At 48.3% G+C, this 21,542-nt stretch overlaps 1 protein-coding gene across 6 annotated transcripts in view; it reads right to left on the minus strand.

Moving 5' to 3' along the window:
- Window positions 1-1,245: 1,245 nt before the first annotated feature.
- Window positions 1,246-21,542, minus strand: part of HEXA (hexosaminidase subunit alpha) — a 40,897-nt gene continuing 20,600 nt past the window's right edge. For 2 of the 6 annotated variants that reach the window (XM_029238098.1, XM_029238097.1), the window contains exons 2-14: window positions 14,866-14,958; window positions 13,092-13,157; window positions 11,440-11,486; window positions 10,785-10,845; window positions 9,817-9,918; window positions 9,198-9,330; window positions 8,179-8,359; window positions 7,155-7,241; window positions 6,824-6,896; window positions 5,977-6,160; window positions 5,719-5,809; window positions 4,917-5,021; window positions 1,246-3,834 (exon numbers count right to left, since the gene is read on the minus strand). In XM_029238098.1, the coding sequence (XP_029093931.1) occupies window positions 3,771-3,834; window positions 4,917-5,021; window positions 5,719-5,809; window positions 5,977-6,160; window positions 6,824-6,896; window positions 7,155-7,241; window positions 8,179-8,359; window positions 9,198-9,330; window positions 9,817-9,918; window positions 10,785-10,845; window positions 11,440-11,486; window positions 13,092-13,142 (1,179 nt within the window). In that variant the 5' untranslated portion in view covers window positions 13,143-13,157; window positions 14,866-14,958 and the 3' untranslated portion in view covers window positions 1,246-3,770. Of the gene's footprint in view, window positions 3,835-4,916; window positions 5,022-5,718; window positions 5,810-5,976; window positions 6,161-6,823; window positions 6,897-7,154; window positions 7,242-8,178; window positions 8,360-9,197; window positions 9,331-9,816; window positions 9,919-10,784; window positions 10,896-11,439; window positions 11,487-13,091; window positions 13,158-14,422; window positions 14,561-14,865; window positions 14,959-21,542 lie in introns of those variants that run through there. The other 4 variants (XM_029238093.1, XM_029238094.1, XM_029238099.1 and 1 more) reach the window with 3 other exon arrangements.

A 21,542-nucleotide genomic window follows, 5' to 3' on the forward strand; every position in this document is an offset into this window, starting at 1 on the left:
CTTATCTGTCGGGTGAGGATAATATTGATACCTACCTCACTGGTTGGGATGAGGATTAAATAAACTAACATCCAATCGAGTGCTTATAACAGCGCCTGACACAGCAAGCACATAAAAATGACAAAGCAGGGACTTCCCTGGTGGTCCAGTGGGTAAGACTCTGTGCTCTCAATGCAGGGGGCCCGGGTTCGATCCCTGGTCCGGGAACTAGATCCCGCATGCATGCCATGACTAAGAGTCGGCATGCCACAACGAAAAGATCCCACGTGCCGCAACGAAGACCGGGCACAGCCAAAATAAATAAATAAATAATATATTTTTTTTTTAAAAAATGACAAAGCATTTTTGTTCCCCTGGATGGATTTCCATAAATATCTTCACTCAGATTTCTGACTTATGTGAGTATAGACAAACATTTGCATACTTTTCTCTGAATATTTTCCTCTTAAATAAATATCTTCTTTCATAATAAATAATTATCCAGATGCCCCCAACATCCTCTCTTAAGTCCAGCAGCACATCAGCACAGCACAGATGTCCCTCTTCCCATGTCTGCCTGCCAGCTGGTCTATCTATACACACACACACACACACACCGCTTTTCTGAGTGGCTTCCCAAAACATCCCTTCCTAATTTGCTATGAAGTGAGCCATAAAGAATTTATTAACAATGAAGAAAAATCATAGCTAAGTATCAGATATTCCAGAGGAAGTAAGATTTGAAATAAAAGCTAGGAAGTGGTTATTTTGAGAAGCAAGAGAATGGAACCGGGAAGGGGGACATATATAATGTTTCATCTCTTAAAAAGAAAAACCTGAAGCAAATACAACTATTGAGATGTGATAAAGCTGCGTGGTGGTTATACTGTGTGTATTATTTTATTCTCTACAGTATTCTGTTTGAAACATTTGAAATCATTAAATAAAAGTTCTTACTGTGGCAGGGAAGACCTAACATGGATGTGGTTAGAATATGGTTATTACTGTGAAAATAAGCAAGGTTCATGGACATTTCCATTTTTAAAAACCTCACTGAAAAATGCAGGAAAATACACACACACACACACAGGGCTACTTCAAAAAGGATTTTAAAAAACAACTGTGAAGATTTATATATAGTTAGAATCAACAGTATTGAAAAAAAATCAACAAGTAAATGTTTCACTGAAGGTAGTTAATATGTATTTATATTATTTATATATTTATTAACAGTATAAAGGGACACTGATTTTCAAACTTTCAGTGTTTATTTATAAAGGAAAAAATACAGAATGATTTTAAGACAAAGACAATTCCTACTTATTTTCTTTCTTAGTGGAAAAAAAAAGCACATGATACACAATTGTCACAGCCTGTACTGATTAATCTTGCAAGTGATATTGACAAAAACTATAAAAATCTCAACTTTAGAGTGCTAGCAATGTTGCCACTAGGCGTGTACATCTACACTGATATCAGTTAAATTCAATCTATATCATAGAATCCTTTTTTCACCTTTCCCTTGGAGAGCCAAGTATCATTTGGCTTTCCTCACCCCTTGCTGTGTCCCCCATCACTAGTGCTATGGAGCACCTGTGCTCCCAAGTCCTCTGCTGTCTTATCCCTATGCTAATCCACAGAGGTGCACCTCAAAACATCAGGTTTCCAAGAACGGAGGAGTACCTGGCTCACTGCCTCAACTCCTACCAAGGAGGTGAATGTCCTCCCAGCCTCCATTCACTCCTTTACTTATATTCCCATTAAGGCTGCTTTGCATCCTTAGGAGATTCAGAGGAGAGCAGGGGCGGACCCTTTGTGCCCAAAGATAACTAGAGCCAGGAAATCAGTCCAGGCACTTCCCCGCCCCCTGGTGGTGAACAGAGAACACAAGCGGGCCAGAGGAGCCTGGCCCAGCGCAGGGTGGGACAGGTTAAGGGAGATGATGTGGGGAAGCAGTGATTCTGTGCATCGGAATCGACTGGGCGGTTGCTACGGGCACTGTCTCTGACCTGTCAGCAGTTCAAGGTCTGATGATGACCTTCAGGTAAATGCTGTCATGATCAGTGGGCCCAGAGATGCAGTGGTGGAGGCTGGAGATCAGCACATCCCACCACTTGATCAGGCCACACTGATTTTTTTAATTGTAAAAATAACATTAAAGAAAATGTTTACGAGACGAGTAAGAAATCATAGACCTTTACTGCTTTGATACAAGTGTTTTCATGGTCTCTTCCTTCATTGACTTGAGACTTACAACTTAGTGTCTGATCTTTTTATCCCAAACAATAGCAATATTCCAGTTATGATCAGAAAGGAAGCAGGGGCACTTGAAGTATAGCAGCATTTCTGCAGGTCCTTGTCTGGGACTACCCCAAAGGCTTCTCCGGGTAATAGAGAGTAAGGGTGCTGCTTTGGTGGGTACAGATGGTAGAGCCTTAACTCATGTCTCTCCAGGCCAGAGCCCTGGGCTTGGCTTATCTGGGCTGTGTGAATAACCCTTCCCTAGAGGATTCTGCAGGTAGAAGGTGCCCAACCTGCCCCTATGGTAACAGTGCAAGAAGGCCAGGCTGGTTTATGTCCAACCAAGTTCCCAAAGGAGCATGATCAAGGGACTGAAGGATGCTATTTAAGGACCAAATTTTACTGAGATCCCTTCTCAGGCCTGCCTTCCCCAAGTTTCTGTATCCACTAGATTGGAAACTTTCTGAAAGAAATGCCTGGGACCTCTCCTTTGTCCTTCCAGCCCAGGACCAGGTAAAAGAAAAAAAAAATGGTCAAAGAAATCCTCATCTAAAACAGCTGCTGTCCACTACTGCCCAGCCTCTGGGCTGCACTGTCACTTGTGAACATGAAACCACTAGGGGGAAGTCTGGGTCCACGATGAGCCAGTTCCTCCTAGGGAAAACTGGTCAGCTTGTGCAAAGACACTCTTCCAGAGCCACATCCCCACCTCTTGGTCCCCCAGGGGCTTCCCTGTCATGGTCTCAGCTGTGCCGTCAATTCTCTGAGAAGATGCTACTGGACTGAAAACGGGTGGGAGGAGGGGTGGAAGTTGCTGCCATTTTGGGGAGTTGAACAGGGTCTCTGGGGACTGAGTTCTTCAAATTCTTGGCACCTACCACAGTGCCAGGACCATAGTATGTGTTCAACCTTTAATAATGGTTGCATGCAATTGAAGTAACAAGAAACCCAAAGCAGAAGAAAAGCTCTAGGGGAGGGAAGTTCGTGAGTATGCACTGGGGAGGGGCTGTTCTGTGACCAGGTTGGGGCTGGAGCCCCTGCTGCTTCCCAGAACTTCTTTGGTCCCCTATGGTGTCTTCTGTCTACAGAAGCCTTGGAGGTCTAAGTGATGAGTCTAAGGATGGGGTATGTGTCTGGACTATGTGTGGGGTTGGAGAGGCATCATAACTCAGGCGGAGCAGGACAGCACAAAGGCTACAGGTTTCATTCCCAGCCCTCAACTTATAAGATCCCTCCAGGGGCAGATACTGAGCCCAGCCTGGCTGGGGCCCTGCTGAGCCCTATCACCCTCAGGGGCGGAAGGCCAGTTCTGGCAGCTCCCTTACCCTAGGGCCACTCACATTTTTTTTCACACAGGTAATCCACATTCATTATAGAAAAACACCACATCACTCTTTATTGGACACCAGCACCAACACCAGCCCCCTTGTCTCCAGGCACACAGGCACGTGGGCAAGGGGCCCCGTCCCCCGGCGGGGGGTACAGTGGAAGCCTGGCCCCGCTACCGCTCTCCTAGGGCCAGCACCCTCCTCGGTGCCTGGGGTACTTGCTCAGGTTTGTTCAAACTCCACGTCACAGTAGCCTACGCTGAGGGGCTGGGCCTGGACACCCCGCCTGCGAGAGGACGTAAAGAAACAGGGCGAGATGAGCCCCTCGGAAGGGGGCCGGTCTTGGGCCCCAGCAACACCTTCTCCACCCCAACCAATGGTCTCCCCTTCCCCCAGTTCAGTGGATTTCAAACTGCCACTAGACACCAAAATTCCTTGGGGGGTCTCACTTCCAGAGATTCTTGCTTGGGGTGGGGCCGTGTGTTGGCAAGAATCTGCAATCTGAACAGGTGCCCCAGGTGATTTTGATACAGGGACACCCCGGAACCTTGAGGAACACCTCTATATTTCTAACTTGCCTGTTTCTGTGCCCCAGCTCCAAATAACTCAGTCTCTTTAGAAAACAGCTGGATGCCTAAGGGGTGCCCAGTGCTCCTGGCCCACGGAGCCCCCATTAATGGCTCTAAAACTCTGTAAATGTGGTGAGGGGGGGGACCGAGGCACTGTCCAGCCCATGCACAGGGTGTGGACATGAAATCCTATCCTTAGGTCTCAGCCTCACAAGTTCCAGGACCTGACCAATCTCCTTAGGGTATCTCTAGGCATGCCTCCTTTATTACCCAAATAAGATATGTGCTCAGAGATGGTAAGGAACTGGCTCAAAGTCGCCCAGTAAATTACAGACAGTTGAGGTTTAGACCCCACCATGCTTGGCTCTCAGCCTGGGACTCCCCTCTCTACGAGGCTGTTTCCCCTAGGGCCTCAAGACCTAGTAAGTGAATGAATCAGGGAAACGACCATCTTACGCAGGCCCATCCTAACAGGGGCACAGGTGTCATGAGAACCCATAAAATCATGGCCATGGCTACGAGCGCAGACTCTGAAGTCAGCCTGGTTCATATCCTGGTTCTGAGCAATTTTGGGCAAGTTACTTAACTGCTCTGTGCGTCAGCTGCCTACCTCTGAAATGGGGATAAAACTACATCCCCCTCATAGGGTTATGGTAAAGATTCAATGAAGCAATGCTGGCAGAGGGCTGAGCGCAGGGCTTGCCACACACAGTATGCCCCTGCAAGTGTTAGCTATTATCAGTATTCTTCTCCTGTCAGTAGGGTTCCTCAGCCCCCAACCTGCCCATGGCCTGCGTACCTCAGCAGCTCACAGCGGAAGTGTGCCAAACGTTTATAGGCAAAGTCCAGGTTGGTCAACATCTTGTTGCTCCACAGCCTCTCGGCAACAGCCCCTGCTCTAGGCCTGCAGGAAAGGGGACATGCACCAGGTTGGGCCCTGGATTCCTGGCAAGGGTGCTGGACACCCACAGCCTCTTGTTTAGGTACCCTGGACTAGCTCGGGGCCAAGGGACGTGATCAACACCTTAATCAGAGTGACAGCTGGCTGGAGGGCTCACAGGGACTTCTAGGGCCCAGCTCTATCTTCAGCAAAATGGGGATCGTGATCCCATCTCCTCCTCTCCCAAACACATGGGAACCAGAGTACGCCTTAAAGGCGTCGTGAACACGGATACAACAGTGGCCGAGCAGCTGTTCTCAAAATGTAAACTCTACACACCCAACCAGACTTGGTGAGGGGCTGCAGCCTCTGAGGAGACAGCATAGAGGAGTCTTATCACAGGGCCATGCACTTCAGGGTTGGATCCTGGGCAAGCCATCCCGAAAGCAACATTCTTTCAACATGTTCTCCAGGACTCCTTATCTCTATCTGTGCAATGGGGACAACAGTCTCCATCTGACACATCTAATGGGCTGGAGGAGTAAATATGCAAGTCAGGCGGGAGGTGACTTACGTACAAACAGGGGCAACACTGCAATGCCCCTTCTCTCCCAGGCCTGAAAGGAGGGTGCTCAGCTGGGGGATGCTGGACGGGATTGAGCCTGTGAGGGAGAGCCCACGCCCACAGGCCCAACCCTCCACGTACCCAGGTAGCCCTTACCAGAGCCTGGGGACCAGGTTTGTGCTGTCCACATACTCTCCCCACATACAGGCCTCTCCGCCGATCACCAGAGCCTTCTGCTCAGGGCTACCTGAGGGAAAACAAGCAACTACAGGCCTCTACCGCCTTCCCAACGTGGCCCACTCCTCAGATAGGTCATTTCGTCTCTTGACCTGCAATGTCCAGCCCAGAATCTCCTGCCTCCCGCCCTGTACCCCATTCAGCCGCCTTTGGCAGCAAGGAGAGCTCCCTGTTTACCTTCAAATGCCAGTGGCTCCACCATGTAGATATTCTTCCAGTCAGGGCCATAAGTTATGTGGTTCAGGTACCAGGGGGCAGAGAGCAGGGCCCGGAAGCCGGCACTGGTGACCAGTTCCATCTCCTTCGTGTACCTTACAGGCATCTCTTCTCGCCAAACCTGGATGACTGTGTCTGGCTGAACCTGTCAGGAAAGGTCAAAGGGCAGTAGGAGATTCCCAGGCCACAGTGTTATGCAAGCAACCCAGGCCAAGGGGTGTGTGTTGCCTCTGCTCCCCAGCAGCAAAGCATTTCTCTGTGACTCCTAACAACTGAGCTTCTAGCCCAGTGCAGAGGCCGAGGGTCCCACAGGCCCTAGGAGAGCTCCCTGCTGCCTCTCCCCGAGTCCTTCTGCAGCTTCCCTGTCTACACTGAGATAGTAACACCAGCTGTGAGCTAAGGGAGACAAGCAGTGGGGGCCAGGAGACTCAACAGATCAGGAGCTACCATGTCCAAGCATCTCCAGATGCTTCTGAGGACGGGACGAGGTTCCTGCAGAGCCCCTGACGTGGCAGGAAGCTGGGATCTTAGTGCTCAACAATGAAGGAGAAGGTAGCCCTGCTCACAGACCTGGAAGATCCTAGTCTATGACACAGGCAGGAAAACCCAACCCATCATGCCAGTCTCAGGAATCCCAAGTAACCTAGCAGCAGAAATAACTCGTTCAGTTCATAGTGAGGGAAGACAGATGGAGGCCCTGACACCCACACCCAGGGCTCAGACCTCTGTACCCGCACAGGAGCAGGGAAGGGATGGGAGACCATGGGGAGGCACCGAGGATGGCCCCTTCTCTCTGCCCCTGGCTCACCTTTACTTTATTATCAAACACCTCCTGCCACACCACGTAGCCCTTGCCATAGGCAGAGACGATGTCCAGCAGCCTTAGAGAGTAAAGGGAATGTCTGCTCAGTTCAGACAGGCTCTGTGCTACAGGTGCCAGTGCCCTGGGGGCTTAGCCTGCTTAGGGGCGCATTCCTGACTGACCAGTTGGGAATCAACCACTCCAACGAAAGGACATGACAAAGGACCCCTTCAGGGGCCCGGAGAGTGGTCCAGCAGGTCCTGGTCCTGCTATGGAAAGTGAGGACTTCACAGGAGTTGACCCCCAGGGATCCTGCCCTCCCTCCCTCCTTCCTCACGTCTGGATGTAGAAGGACTCCAGCTTCTTGAAGTCCTCACCAAAGCCTTTCTTCTTCATAAAGGCCTGGATATCTGGGTTGGACTTCCTGAATCCCAAAAGAAAATGAAGATTAATTCTTTTGACATCCTCAAAGCCCAGAGCTTGGGGATGTATCACCTGGCCTCCCACAACTCCGTTTTTTCACCTGAAAAACCAATCGACTGAGGATCTCAAGAGGCCACAAATTTGGGAGGTGTGGCTAAACAAAGTTAAATGAAGGGGGCCACTGACATAGGCTGAGAAAGGCTGAGTCTGGATCGGAAGAGCTTCAAGTTCACCCTCAAAGAGAACACATATCAATCTCTCTGGGCTATGACACGTGGTTCTGAGGTCTAGGCTTGGGGCTCCGGCACACTGGATTCTGGCTTCTGTCTCTTACCTCCCACACCCTGGGCATAGTCTGCTTTTCCCTTAATATTTATTCTTTATTCCAGTTGGATACAAGCATTGCTGTCTGTCACCCATTGCAGCTCCCTTACCCCACAAGGTCTACATTTTGTTTTTTCCCTCCTCCACTCTTTCCTCAGATCCAGCGCTAGTGCCCACTTCGCCAAGAAGCCCCTGAGCCTCTTTTGAGCTAAGCAGATCTGAGGGTTGGAAGCTTACAACATAATACTAACTAGACACTGTCATATATTAGCCTCGAATTCATATGTGTCCTGTCTCTTCAACCAGACTATTTTAAGCTGCCAAAAGAAGGGATTTTCTCTATCCTGATTTTCCCAAGACAATTCTGTGCCCAGAGCTGGTTTTTCTGTAAATATCTCAAGGCTATGACAGGAGGAAAGGAGAGTTTCACATTCACAGCCTTGCCAAAATCAGGTAGGGCCTCTCTGTAGGTGGAGAGAGAAAAGGCCAAAGACCTGAGCCATCAGGATGGAGACAGATGAGGAACACCTGAGACAGGTAGCTTCTCACGGGCTAACCTCTACTCTGAGTAGGCAGCTCATCAGGCCAGGATGGGAAGGTCACAGGGCTCATACCAGCAGGTGAAGTCAACCTCATCTCCTCCAAGGTGAAGATAAAAATCTGGGAAGACAGAGCTGATCTCCAAGAAGAACGTGCTCATGAACTCATAGGTATTGTTGAGAGCGGGATTCACTGGCCCAAAGGTGCCAGAAGGGTGAGACCCAGAGTAGCAAGGAGTTAATAATCCAGGGACACCTAAGGCAATAGAGAACCTCACACTAGTGTCACAAATACACAGACCCCACATACAGTCATATACATGATGACAATCACGTTCAGACATTACATGCACACAGACAGGAACACTCAGGCATTCACAGACACTGGTAATTATGAGCATTTAGTGACAATCAAAGAAATACTAGTATGTCCACAATCGTACACAGACAACTGTCACACACATACTCCTGCCTTGACACACTCTTCCAGCAGGGGTCACCCAACAACCTACAAGGGCATCATGAGGCAAGGACGTCTGAGAAGAATTTGCCCTTTTTATTTATTTATTTATTTGGCTGCATTGGGTCTTTGTTGCTGTGCACAGGCTTTCTCTAGTTGCAGAGAACAGGGGCTACTCTTTGTTGCGGTGCATGGGCTTCTCATTACGGTGGCTTCTCTTGTTGCAGAGCACAGGCTCTAGGTGCACGGGCTTCAGCAGTTGTGGCTCGCAGGCTCAGCATTTGTGGCTTGCGGGCTCTAGGGCACAGGCTCAGTAGTTGTGGTGCACGGGCTTAGTTGCTCCGCGGCATGTGGGATCTTCCTGGACCAGGGCTCGAACCCGTGTCCCCTGCATCGGCAGGCGGATTCTTAACCACTGAGCCACCAGGGAAGTGTCCGCCCATATTTTAATAGTAAGAAGCAGCCTCCTTCGCCCAAAGTAAATTCTGCCTATCTAAATTCCCAGTGGAAAAAGTTGATGGAAAACATTCTTCCAGAGACCAAGGCTGAGGCATGCTACATCCAAGAGCCAATATCCTAAAGTCCCGTTGAGGGGAATCAGTAGCCTCCCTCCACCTCCAGACATTATTCTTACCTGGTCCCCATGACAGAGTGTGGCCGGGAGTGTCGAACTCTGCCAACACACGGATACCCCGAAGCCGCGCATATTCAATCACCTCCTTCACATCCTGTGCTGTGTAGATGTGGGTGGCAGGGTTGTAGGACCCCTGAAAGGCACAAAACACCATTTAGGACCTCATTTCCTGAAGGCTGGCAGAGGAAAGGATACTCAAAATGCCTTCTGGACTCCCCTGGATATCAGAAAATCTACCAAGAGCCCTTCGGTATCAGGGGTCTTCAAGGAACTTTATCATAATTTCCCACAAGCTATCACATCTCCTGTCTTATCTCAGTGCCATGATGCCAGTGAGATGAATAAGGTAGTTATTATGCCCAGCTAACCAAATATAGATAAATAAAAAGAAGATGGGACCAGGAGAGATTCTCTCCTGAAGGTCACAGAGCAAATTAATGGTGTAGTTTGGACCTGAACTCAGGTCTCCTGACTCCAAATGCAGTGCCCGCCCCCTATATGTCAGTGTGTCCCTAAAACTGGCTGGTTAGGAGGAGAGCTGGTGTCCTTGCCAGCAGGGCGCCATAGCCAGGTTCAGACTTCAAGCCATCAACTTGGTCTGGGCGAAATTAAGGCATACCTTTTTGGTGAGGTTTGGAAAAGTGAAGCTCTCATATGGGAAGGAAGAGTCATCGACCAGATGCCAGTGGAACACGTTGAATTTATTGTACGCCATGACATCCTGTAGGTCAGAGCATGCACAGTTAACTCAGCACAACTTCTCCGGCTTCAGCCCCAAGCTTGGCAGGCTGCTCCACACACGTTAACAGGCTCAACCTGCCCAGCTTCCTGCTAAGTGTTCACGGGTTCTCCCTATCAAACCTTCGCATCGGGTTGCGCCTGGCGTGGAGGGAAGGGGAAGACCCTGCACATGCAAAGATGGCTGACAGAAGTAGTATCTCCTCTTTGGGGGATGAGTTATGGTCACATCGAGAGGAGGGCTGCAGCTCCGTGGTACCCTGGGGTCTTCAGAAAGCCCCACAATACCCTGAAAACTAATATTTCCTCCTGCCATTTGTTTTGGGTTGTCTGACTAGTGTTTATCCAAACGGTGAGGTCTGTTGTGAATTTAGCAGCCCCATAATCCATAAATCTCAGATGCCAAAACTGGTGGATGTGTCCACTTCTTTGGTTCCATCAGGAGAGCAAAGGAAGAGTTAGACACGTGAGCTAGATCAGCAACTGTCAGGTAAGACTGCCCATCAAATTCAAGACAGTGAGGAACATCCCCAGCTAAGGCTTTTGAACATCTCTTTCCTATGACTTTGTACTAACTAAAGTTAGCTCTGCTTAGTCAATTCCCCAAACCACTTCCTGCATCACTGGAGATAGCCTGGACATTGGTCCTCAGTAGCCAAATGGGGTAGGTTTAAATCACTCTTGTTATTTTTTTGAATCTTGGAGCAGGTCATCTTTTACATTTTTCCCGGGAGCTCATTAAGTTATGCACATTCTCTCTGTAACTCTTTAAGAATATGGCACCTGATCTATCTGTTGTCCCATTACCCCAGAACCCTGAGGGCAAAGAAGGCCTTAAGGCCTGCGTACCAGAGTGTCCAGGATGCTAGCCAGTGGCAGGTAATGGCGAGACGTATCCAACAACAAGCCCCTGTGAGGGAAGCGGGGGAAGTCCTCAATCTCCGTCTTGTTGATATAGAACTGTGTGGACCAAACACTGAACATGTTAAGATTCAAAGGAAGTTCACCAGTGGGGTGGAGGGGGATGAGAAAAGTCTTCCAAGATCCCTGAAAAGCCAACCTGTGACTGTTCTGCAGGGTAACTGTCTCCACAAACACCACACACCTCTACCTCAATGACCATAAGCAGGTACCTGTCCAGAGAGCAACTGTCCCATGCCAGCCAAATACAGGTGTCCCACATACCACTCAGCCCACACATTCCAAATTTTCACTGACTGTTAATATTTTCTTCAAAGCAGTGTGGTCTCAAGGTCATTTCTAAACAATGACTCAGGGGAGCTAAGTTATACCCCAACTGGCAAAATCTACCAAACCAGTTTCCATCCATATCTCCTTGAATACTCTTTTTTGGGGCCATCTCAAGCCACCAGGACTCTGTTTAAGGTAAAATAGGATATTTCCAGGACTCTCAACATTGGGAGCAAACCCCATAGATTTTTTTTTTGTGTGTATGTGTCCCCCAGAGATTTAAAAGGAGCCCTTTTTGAGGGCCCACACTCACCGTGCCCTCAGGAGATCTCCAAACAAGCTGGCTAAAAGTCTCCAGACCTGCAGGGAAGTAGAGAGGCAGATGTAAAGACTTAGGGAGGTGGGTAAAGAGTTGGAACCATTTGGAAGATTCCCATGTGGCACGGCATAGTGCTTGGGCACACAGTGAGAGGGGATCTAGTGTAGGCTTGATGGTTCTCAACAGTTACGAAAAGGGGATAGTAGGAAGCCAGTATCTATTTTTACTCTGTATTTTATTTGGGGAGGTGGCAGCGTGAGGGGTTTTTGTGCCCCTCCTAGCAATACACTAACCCACATGCCTCTTATCTATACTTCCTAAGCCTTGAATTTACAAAGATATTAAGAAGAGAGGCCAAGATGTGTGCCCATGAGGACAGATGCAGGGACAGGCCAGCTCACAAGGGGTTAAAGCTTTCCATGGATAATACCCATCAGGAGCTAAGGGAGCTGAGAAAAAGGGGTCCCCAATCTGCTGCCCCTTCACTTCTCCCAGACTGAATTGTGAGAATGTGATCATTGACTTGAGTTTCATAAACTCAGTCAGAAACTTGTGGGTCCACAGCTGGACTTAGAAGAAAAAGAAGCCTCCACTTTTCCTCTTCAGAGCCTGAGAAGAGAACCAGCTATAGGGAGCTGAGGTGTGGCAGGCAACAACTGCCCCAGAAGACTGGACACAGACTCCTAGATTCCAGCAAAGCCCAAGGGCAGGCATGCTGAGTCCAGAGCACTAGATGTTCTCAACAGCTGGGGCCTCACTTCTGAAAATCCAGCAGAAGCCCTGTGAAGGATTCCCAGAATCCTAAATTTTCAGAATTTAAGAATTTGTGAGACTTTCATGGTCACTCAGTAGCTCATTTGAGGCAGGCTTCCCGTGTACCATCTGGGCTTCTCTCCAGTCTGACTCTGACGCCTAGCACTCGGGGTCCCAGATCTCCCCTACCTTAACCTGCCTAATAGTTAACACCCACACAAAAACTACAAAGGGGAGTTGGCATGCTGTTTCTCCAAAACACAGGGGAGGGGAGGAGAAGCTGGGGAACAAAGACAAACCAAAACAACGTTTGGAGTTCAGTGAGAATTTCTCTCATCGTTCACCAGCAGACCTTTTACCAGAAGCGGTCGAGTTGTTTGGCTAAGGCTGTATCTAGGGACCGAATACCTTTTCAGTAAGCCAAGAAGAAGGGCAGGGGGGCCTATCACCCATTAGCTAGCAAAGTTCTCATTTTCTCCCCAAATAACAGAGTTCTACATATTTTACCACTCTTTACCTCTTTTTTGACATTTATCTATTCCTTTTGATCTAGTTTTTAAAGAACCTTTCCAATCATGTGTCTGAAAGGAGAGCTGAACAAGCAGTGCTTGTGGCAGAGTGGGCCTCTCTCCCCAGCTGCCTGCCCCCTGCTTCCCCAGAGCACCCGCCCAGGGGAGTGGCTGCCCCCGCACAGGCTGACACCTGTCAACTTCTGGAGACAGCTGTAAGAATACTCCCTTCAGGGAGCTGGGGAAACACTCCAACTGGTCCATAAAGCAAGCTTCCTAAGGTGGGGGTGTTCGCTGGGCCCCTAGTCCTGCCCCCTACCCCACCAGGGCCGACCTTCCCACATCATCCTTCTCTCTCTCCCAGTGTCAGCCCCATCTTGTTACCTCGGAGGGCGCCCCAGACAGTCTCTGAGAGGAGGAAACACTGCTCATCATTTACGGTCAGGGTGTCTGAAATGACAGAAATGACTCCATTTGGTTAAGGATTTCTACCCTCAGATTACAATCACATGTTCTGTGCAAATCCTTGGATTAGAAAATAACAACAAGAGAACAGTATGGAGGTTCCTTAAAAAACTAAAAATAGAATTACCATATGATCCAGCAATCCCACTACTGGGCATATACCCAGAGAAAACCATAATTCAAAAAGAAACGTGCACCCCAATGTTCATTGCAGCACTATTTACAATAGCCAGGTCATGGAAGTAACCTAAATGCCCATGGACAGACTAATGGATAAAGAAGATGTGGTATATATATAACTATGGAATATTACTCAGCCATAAAAAGAACGAAATTGGGTCATTTGTAGAGACATGAATGGACCTAGAGACTGTCATACAGAGTGAAGTAAGTCAGAAAGAGAAAAAACAAATATCGTATATTAACACATATATGTGGAATCTAGAAAAATGGTACAGATGAACCAGTCTGCAAGGCAGAAATAGAGACACAGATGTAGAGAACAAATGTATGGACACCAAGGGGGAAAAGCAGGGAGGGGTGGTGGTGGTGGTGGTGGGAGGAACTGGGAGATTGGGATTGACATATATACACTAATATGTATAAAATAGATGAACAAGAACCTGCTGTATAAAAAAAATAAAATAAAATTCAAAAAAAAAAAAAGATAAGCTGTCACCCATGTGGATTTTTCCTTTATATATGGATAGTTCTCTTTCATTTAGGAATAAAAATGCAATATATTATAAAACAAAATACAACAACAAGGGACTTCCCTGGTGGTCCAGTGGTTAAGATTCCACACTTCCACTGCAGGGGGCGTGGGTCTGATCCCCGGTCGGGGAACTAAGATCCCTTATGCCGCACGGCACTGCCAAAAAAAAAAAAAAAAGCTAACATTTTTTTTTTTCTTTCAAAGGGGAGGCGTTCCCTGAGCAAGCAAGGCTGCACTCAGGCCTGGGGCCACAGTGGGAGGGTGGTCACCCAGTGGCTCCCAGGCCCTGGAAGACTGTGTGAGGAGGGGCAGGCGGGTACAGATTCCTCTACAAAGCACCACCCACCCTGTGGGTCAGTTTCCCCACCGGAAACATAATTCCTGCCAGGCTTTAGCTCCAAGTATGAAGGGGAGAGGGATGCTTGGAGGGGTGAGTCCAGGTTATGACATTCCCAGAGCCTTTGGAATCACCCTCCTGTCCTTTTGTCTCCAAGCTTCAGCTACTCCATCAGGAATGTAAGGAAGAAGCCAAGACCTGAATGTTCGCTTTGCAGACTGAGACGTCCCCAAATGCTGCTGCTCAGAGAGGTCGGGTGGCAGCCACAGAACCAACGCCTTGACTTCATCTCGGTTCAAACGGCCGAAAACTCCTTCTCTTCCCAGGGTAGAGTCTCTTAGAGAAAATCAGCAAAGTGTACAAGTTCCTAAAATGCCAGTGGGATTATATTCAGTCCAGAAGGCAGGTGTCCTGTGGGACTCAGTGAATAGCCAGTGTGATGTTCACAGCCAACTGTCAGATGCTGGTTAGACTGCATAGGAAAAATTCACCTTTGACCGCTCTGGGCACTTGGTGAGCCCTGGTCCCCACGCTCATGGAGGGCTCCAGGCGTAGCATCCGCAACTTAGACCAGGCCATCTGGAGTTACAGCTCCAAACAAGTGCTTTCTCTTCTCGAACAGGGAAAAAGGCGGTACTTACAATTCTCCACAGACTCCAAAGAAGGAAACTGGTCACATCCAGGAGTGACAACAAGGATAACCAATGAATTCTTCTCTGACATATGCCGTTTTCCTGCAAGGACAGGATGAACTCAGTGAGGCTGACCTGCCACCAGAAACAACAGGCAAAACTAAGGCCCTACAGAAGGGTTGCTGGCTCTGGTCCCTTCAGCCTGTGTGCCTGTGGTAAGGGGGAGGGGACGGATCTGCCCTTGGCACTGCCTAGTCATCTGTTCAACTTGGTCACTTCGGTCGTGCTCCGCTCTCCCCAGTAACCCGCCTGGCCCGTGTATGACTGACCTGGCAGCAGCTCTCTGTAACCGGGCTCTCTGTTTCTGACTTGTAGAGGCCAAGCACATGATTCCAAGACCTCAACAACGGCTTCTGAACTAAAGGTGGCTCTAGAGTACTGCTAGTCCAAGTGTGGTCTGCAGATTAGCTGCTGATCTGCAGACGGTGTTACTGGTGGGTCACCAGATAGGAAGCTTACATGACTCCAGAATGTGAGGCAACTATGTCAGAGCAAACACACTGTTTAGGTCTAACAATTTTTCATAACAAGGCTTTCTTGTTGAAGGGAACAGTTTTACATTCTGGTGCGTATGCTTCTCATCTCGTTGCAGATGGGCACTTGAAGTAGCACTGCTCTGGAGGGCTCCAGATGAAGGCTTCCAACTTTGTAAGAGCTCAGGAGCTAATGTGAGCAGATGAAGCAGATGACAGGAGGATCTCCTATGCAAAGGAGGCCTGAGATGACCTAGCGGGCACTCCAGCAAAGGCACATGGCCACCAGCCCATCCTGCTTCCTTCCTTCCTCTTCCCAAACAGGTTCTCTGTCCAAGGCAGGCTTCTTCCCAACAGCGGAAAGCCACCCAGTGGGAGACAACTATATACTATCTAATATAGTTTAACAGATCCCAGTCTACGCAGGGAAAAAAAAAAGCCAAAACATGAATGTACTGTCTCTTCCCACCCTCCCACTGGTTCTTCTCCATGACCTTCAGGGTGGTTCTGATTGTACCACTCCAAGCCTGAACCTCAGTGAACTCCCACTCTCTTATTCTTTTTCTGGAGCCACATTCATCCCCACTGGCACCACAACATCCCTGACTTCCTATGGAACTATAAAGTCAGGGGTAGGATGGCCTGGCAAAAAGCAGGGAGAGAGGATTCAAAACAAAACTGGAATCCCAAATGTTATCTAACTCTAGGCAGAAGGGACCCAGGCGCCTTGAACCATCTCAGGGAAGCCTGCTCAAATCTCCTGATCACTACACCTCATGGCTGCATCTTGGCTTTCAGGCCGGCCAGGAAGCAAGTCAATCAGGGGCCCTTTCCCACCATAATGAGCAAACATATTCTTTCCCCTGCCTGTAAATACCCTGTTGCCCCACACTAATACCTGCTTAAACCCTGGAGGCAGAAGAGAATTTGAGGCTATTCTGGGACAGGCCAACTCACAACTCCATTCTAAACCTTGAAGACTCATCCCCGCAACACAGGAGGACAACCAGACTTTCAGGGCAGAGAGCACGCTCAAAGCAGAATGTGCAGGGCCATCCCAAGCTCTCTAAGCAGACAGGCCATCTCTACAAACCCCAAAGACCAAGGAGGACTTCACTGAGAGGCAGGCGTGAAGAAAACTATAAAAGAATATCCCTTCCTTCAACCACGGCCTCATCCCTTGTCTCCTTATCCCCACCTGACCCCACACATTGTGGAGCCCCAATATCATTGTGTGGAGAGCTCATGTGCACATCTACCCAGGCGGGCATGCAAAAGAGGACAAAAGTCCTGAGCTGTATAGTCCTAATCCTCTGGACCTCAGTCTACCAAACTGAGGAGAAATCACAGCTATTCATATGCAACTGCCACGGTCACTGTCCTGATGACGAGAGAGGCTGCACAAACACCAGGTTTATCTGAACTTACTTAGAAGACAAGAAAACATCTAACTGCTGTTGTTATTGTATTTTTGTTTTTCTAAAACACACCTATCCTCCATTCTCTAAATGCATGGTCTTTTAGTGGGGAAGGTCCCAGACTCCTTTGAAGATCTGACAAAAATGAAAGGATTTTCCCCCTAGAACAATGCCCTTAATTTAAGGGCTCATCCCTCCACCCCTGACCACCAATCTCATGGTGAAGAAGCCCCGTCCTAAGTGCTCTCAGTGACTCATGTGGGTTTGGGCTGATGAAGACACAGAGTCATGGCTGCTGCTTAAACAAGCTCTGAGGAGGAAGGACCAGGGGACACAGTGATGTGAGAGCTGACAAAACAGGAGGGACACTGGGTCATTTAAAGGATGTAAATAGAGACCATCACTGTGGTTTTCCGCCTCCAAGTTGCCACTCTGAAGAGAACAGGAAATAGGCAGGGGACAAGCCAGCCGCCTCTACAAACACCCACACACCCTGCGCTGGGAAGAACTGAGGTGTGGGAAGCAGGGTCTGGCAAAGAGCCTGCCCACCAGCAATCGCACGGGAACGCTCGCAATGAGCCCGGGCGGGACAGCAGGAAATTCTGAAGCCTCTAGTGCTCAGGAAGCAGCATGGAAAACAGAGCACTGAGCTGGGAGATCAGGAAGGGTTAGTTCTGGTTCTGGCCCTGCTGCTGCCAAGCAGAGCGAGTCTCGGGGCTCCCACTTCCTCCCTGATAAACAATGGCAGGGTGGGACCAGGTCCCAGCTGCTCCTCAGAGCCAGGACTTCGTGATTCCACAGACAGATCACATACTCCGGGATCCCATTCTAGACCACTGCTCCCGTCTCCGCAGCTCCCTCATCCCCCTGCTTTCGTGGACGCCTGCTCTTTTCTTTGGGTTCATTGAAAAGTTTGTATTTTTTTAAATTTAAGAAGTTAAAAAAATTCAAACAGCCCAGAAGTGTTTACAGCAGAAAGAAAAAAAAGGTTATCTTTGGCACCCCTCTTCTTCTCTGAAGAGATAACCACAGTTAGTCTTCTACCCTTGTGCCCCCTTTTTAGCACAATTTAGCCTTATTCATCACAGGTCAGCTCTGGATGTGGAACTCGAGAACAAGGGAATCCTAGACCCTTTTACTACCAAAATCCCACTGTTGTACTTTGTCCAGATGCCAGTACTATGATCCTTCCATTCCCTTTCTGTTCTCAATCCTCTCCCATCCTCACTTCCTTCACTGCTGCCCTAGATGTGGTGACCCATCACCTCAAACACAATCTAGCCAATACTCTCAACAGCCTGTCCCTGTCTTCGGTTGCACACAGTGGGCAAAAACTTCAACCTGGATCAATCTAACATCTGCCTTCCGTGCACCTATCCTGGTCTCTCATCTTGGCTGGGCCCTTGATGCCAATCGTGAAAATCTGCTTCTCCACCACTGCTTTTTTCTATTCTCTGCAACAGCTATTTCAGACTGGTACCACTTTCTTCAAGTCCATAACTGGATCACAACCTCCTTTACTCTCAGCTGACAATCAGCAATCATCCACCTCTACCTTCCCTGCTCCTCCCTGACAAAAATACCTGCAACTCACACCTGGTCTTTACCGTCTCCTTTTCCTACCTTGGTGGAAGGGGCTTCCCTTCACCTGTGCTCTGCAACTCACCTCAGGCTCCTCTTGTATAAGTTATCTCCCTTTCCCCCCAAATCTTCAAATTATTTCTTTTCGCTGATTCTCTCCCATCAGCATTAAAATCTTTGCAAGTCTTCCTAGTCTTGACTCCAGGTCATCTCAAACAGTCACTCTTTCTCTCTCCTTCCAGTTACAAAAGAAACTCTAGAGGAAATGGAGCCTGAGCAGTTCAGTGCTGAATTTCAAAGTCAGACAGATCTGGGTTCAAATCTGGGTTCTAACAGTTCCTAGCTGTGGGACCCTGAGCAAGTTATTTCCCCTCTGAGCTGGAGGTTCCTCATCTGGTGATCATGACAGTACCTACCCCACTGGGCTGTTGAGAAGATTAAATGAGTTAAAGCGTGTGAAGTGCTTAGCTCAGTGCCCAGCACACGAGAGGTGCTCATGAAGTTGGCCATCCTTAGTCCTCTCTTTGTAGCCACTTCCTGACCTCCTTTCTACTCCTCAGTCCACTATAATCTGGCTTCCTTCACCATCACTCCTTTGAAAATGCCTTCACCAAGGGCCTGTAGTTCTGCAACTAAATTCAACGGATCCTTTTCAACAAATTCATTCATTCATTCAAGTTATTTACTGAGCGCTTACTATGAGCCAGGCTATTCTGTGCTGGGGATACAACAGTGATCAAAACAGACAAAAATCCCTGCTGTACAGAGGCAGCATGGTACTAGCACTTTCAGGACCTCTTGGCAGCATCAGACAGCAGACAGCCCCGACCTTCTTGAAACTAAACTCCCTTAGCTTAAGGGACACTGCTCTGTCTTGGTTTTCCTTCTAACTCCTTGAACATGCTTCCTCATTCTCCTTTTCCTTCACCCACCCCTACGTGCTGGTATCCCCAGGGTTCCAGACTTCTCTTTTTCTCCTTACTTTATACGCTCTCCGGACAATGTCATCCACTCCCATGGTACACTGATGATTCTCAGATTTACCTTTCCATGCCAACTCTTCTGGAGCTCTAGAGTCATACAGTACCTCCACTCAAATGTCTCAAAAGCACTTCAAATCTTAAATACGGAATTGAACTAACTCTTCATTCCTCTTCCTGGCTGACCTTCTCTCTCAGTTTGATAACAGCACCATCTACTGATTTACCCAGACCAGAAACCTCTTCCTTCTTCCATCCTTCTGAGTAGAGCGCAAGTTTATTCACTCATACTTATTGACTCTCTATGTGCCAAACCCTGTGCTAAGCACTGAGATTACAGCAGTTAAAAAGAAAGACCCAACTAAGTGTTATAACTACAGAATCCTTCCTGGCTCTTGACATCACCACCATCTTCCCACCCACAATGGGTCAATGCCTTAATTTAGCCTCTTGTGAATTTTCACCTGGACTGTAAAAAAATCTCCCAGTTGCTCTCCCTGCCTCCATATATATCCCATTTCCATCTCTTATCCTTTGTGATCTTTTAATATGAAAATCAGATTATGAAAATCTCTGCTCAAAAGCCTACAATGGTTCCCCACAGCTCTCAGGATAAAGTGCAGAATCTGCTGGATGATTATATGAACTCGACCCTCACCTTTCTCTGCTCCTGTGGGGGAACTCTCACAGGAGCACGATGAACTCTTTACAGAACTCTGAAAATGCCACATTTTCTCTCTCTTTTTCTCTGCATGTATTGCTTCCTCCAATTGAAACAAACTTTTCATTGCCTCCACATCTCACCTGATTAAGAAACAGCTCTGCTTTTCCTTTTCTAAAACTTTCTATCAGTCCCCCACCCTTTCCTAAGAGACCTTCCTATGTGATCATGAAGCAACATATACATACATTTTTCATAAAAGATATCTTAATATAGGCTGTTTATTTGTCTGTCTCCTCCCCAAGGCTGTGAGTTCCTCAACAGCAGGGACCAATCTCAGTGTCTTTGTATTCCCAGTGCCTGACACACGGTAGTCATTCAATAAATGTTTGCTGGAAAAAAAATGAATGACGCTAGAATTTTTTAAATGCATATTTAATGCTACATATGCATAATGATTGTGCTATACAATAATCAGGTATAAATGGCAAACAGTTAATGTAGAGATTACTTTTATACACCCAAACCTAGTATTTCTGAAGTTCTGGGACTGGGGTGGGGAATAGTAAAAAGACACCCAGACATCCAGAAAGAGCCTTTTCAGACACTGCTCTGAAGACTCCTAGGTCCACAAATCCGAAGATTCAGGTCTTTCTACTTCTCTGGAAGGGAGAACTCATTCCGGCAACAGGGTACCCAGAAGCCACGTCTTTACCTCAGTGCATAATAGCCTGTCCCTCGACCCACCCTGCTCCTCTGTGAATCAAAACATTTCCACCATATCAGTGTGTTTAATTCACAGAATCTCAGCAGCATAAAGAAAACACCACTCGCTTTGGTTATAAAGTGGCATGTGGTTTGGCTTCTGGAGTGGAAACTAGGGAAGTCAATCCAGCCTTTGGCACATCCCACTCTTTCAGGTCTATCCTGCCCCGCAGTCCTGGCACTCTCCTCACTGGGGCCAACGCTGGTTCTCCATGCCCACTTTGCCCCCACCCCCACCCTCCCCCTCCCCGCCACTCCCAGCTTCATATGCGTGGCCTCCAGGCTTCCTCTCCCTGTACTTGGCCTAATGAGAGCCCTTGGAATCATTCATTTCCCACTCATTCCAACCACGATACATGGAGCACTTACTGTGCATCAGGACCTGTTCTAGGTGCTGAGGCAGTTAAAAGGAAAAACAAGCCCTGGTCCCTGCCCTTGAGGAGCTCACAGTCCAGTGGGAGAGACGAATATAAACAACAATTACAAAACAGTGTGATAAAGGCTACAGTAGATATTATAGCTGCCTCTTTCCGGAGGCAGAGAGGGAGGCTTAACCTTGGAAGGGGACCTACGAGCAGGACCTTGAACCCTGAATTGGTGTTTGCCAGGTACCAAGAGGGGAAAAGGTATTCCAAGCCTGGGAAGCAGCTGATACACAAGAGCATTGGTGTGTCTAGGGAAGAGGCAAGACCACCCCTGTCAGACTTCTCCCTGTAGAGTGGGAGTCTGAGAATCCAACTGCCCTGAG

This window comes from Monodon monoceros, unplaced genomic scaffold, assembly GCF_005190385.1.
Source record: "Monodon monoceros isolate NGI ecotype Baffin Bay Population unplaced genomic scaffold, NGI_Narwhal_1 Super_Scaffold_21, whole genome shotgun sequence".
Taxonomy (NCBI): domain Eukaryota; kingdom Metazoa; phylum Chordata; class Mammalia; order Artiodactyla; family Monodontidae; genus Monodon; species Monodon monoceros.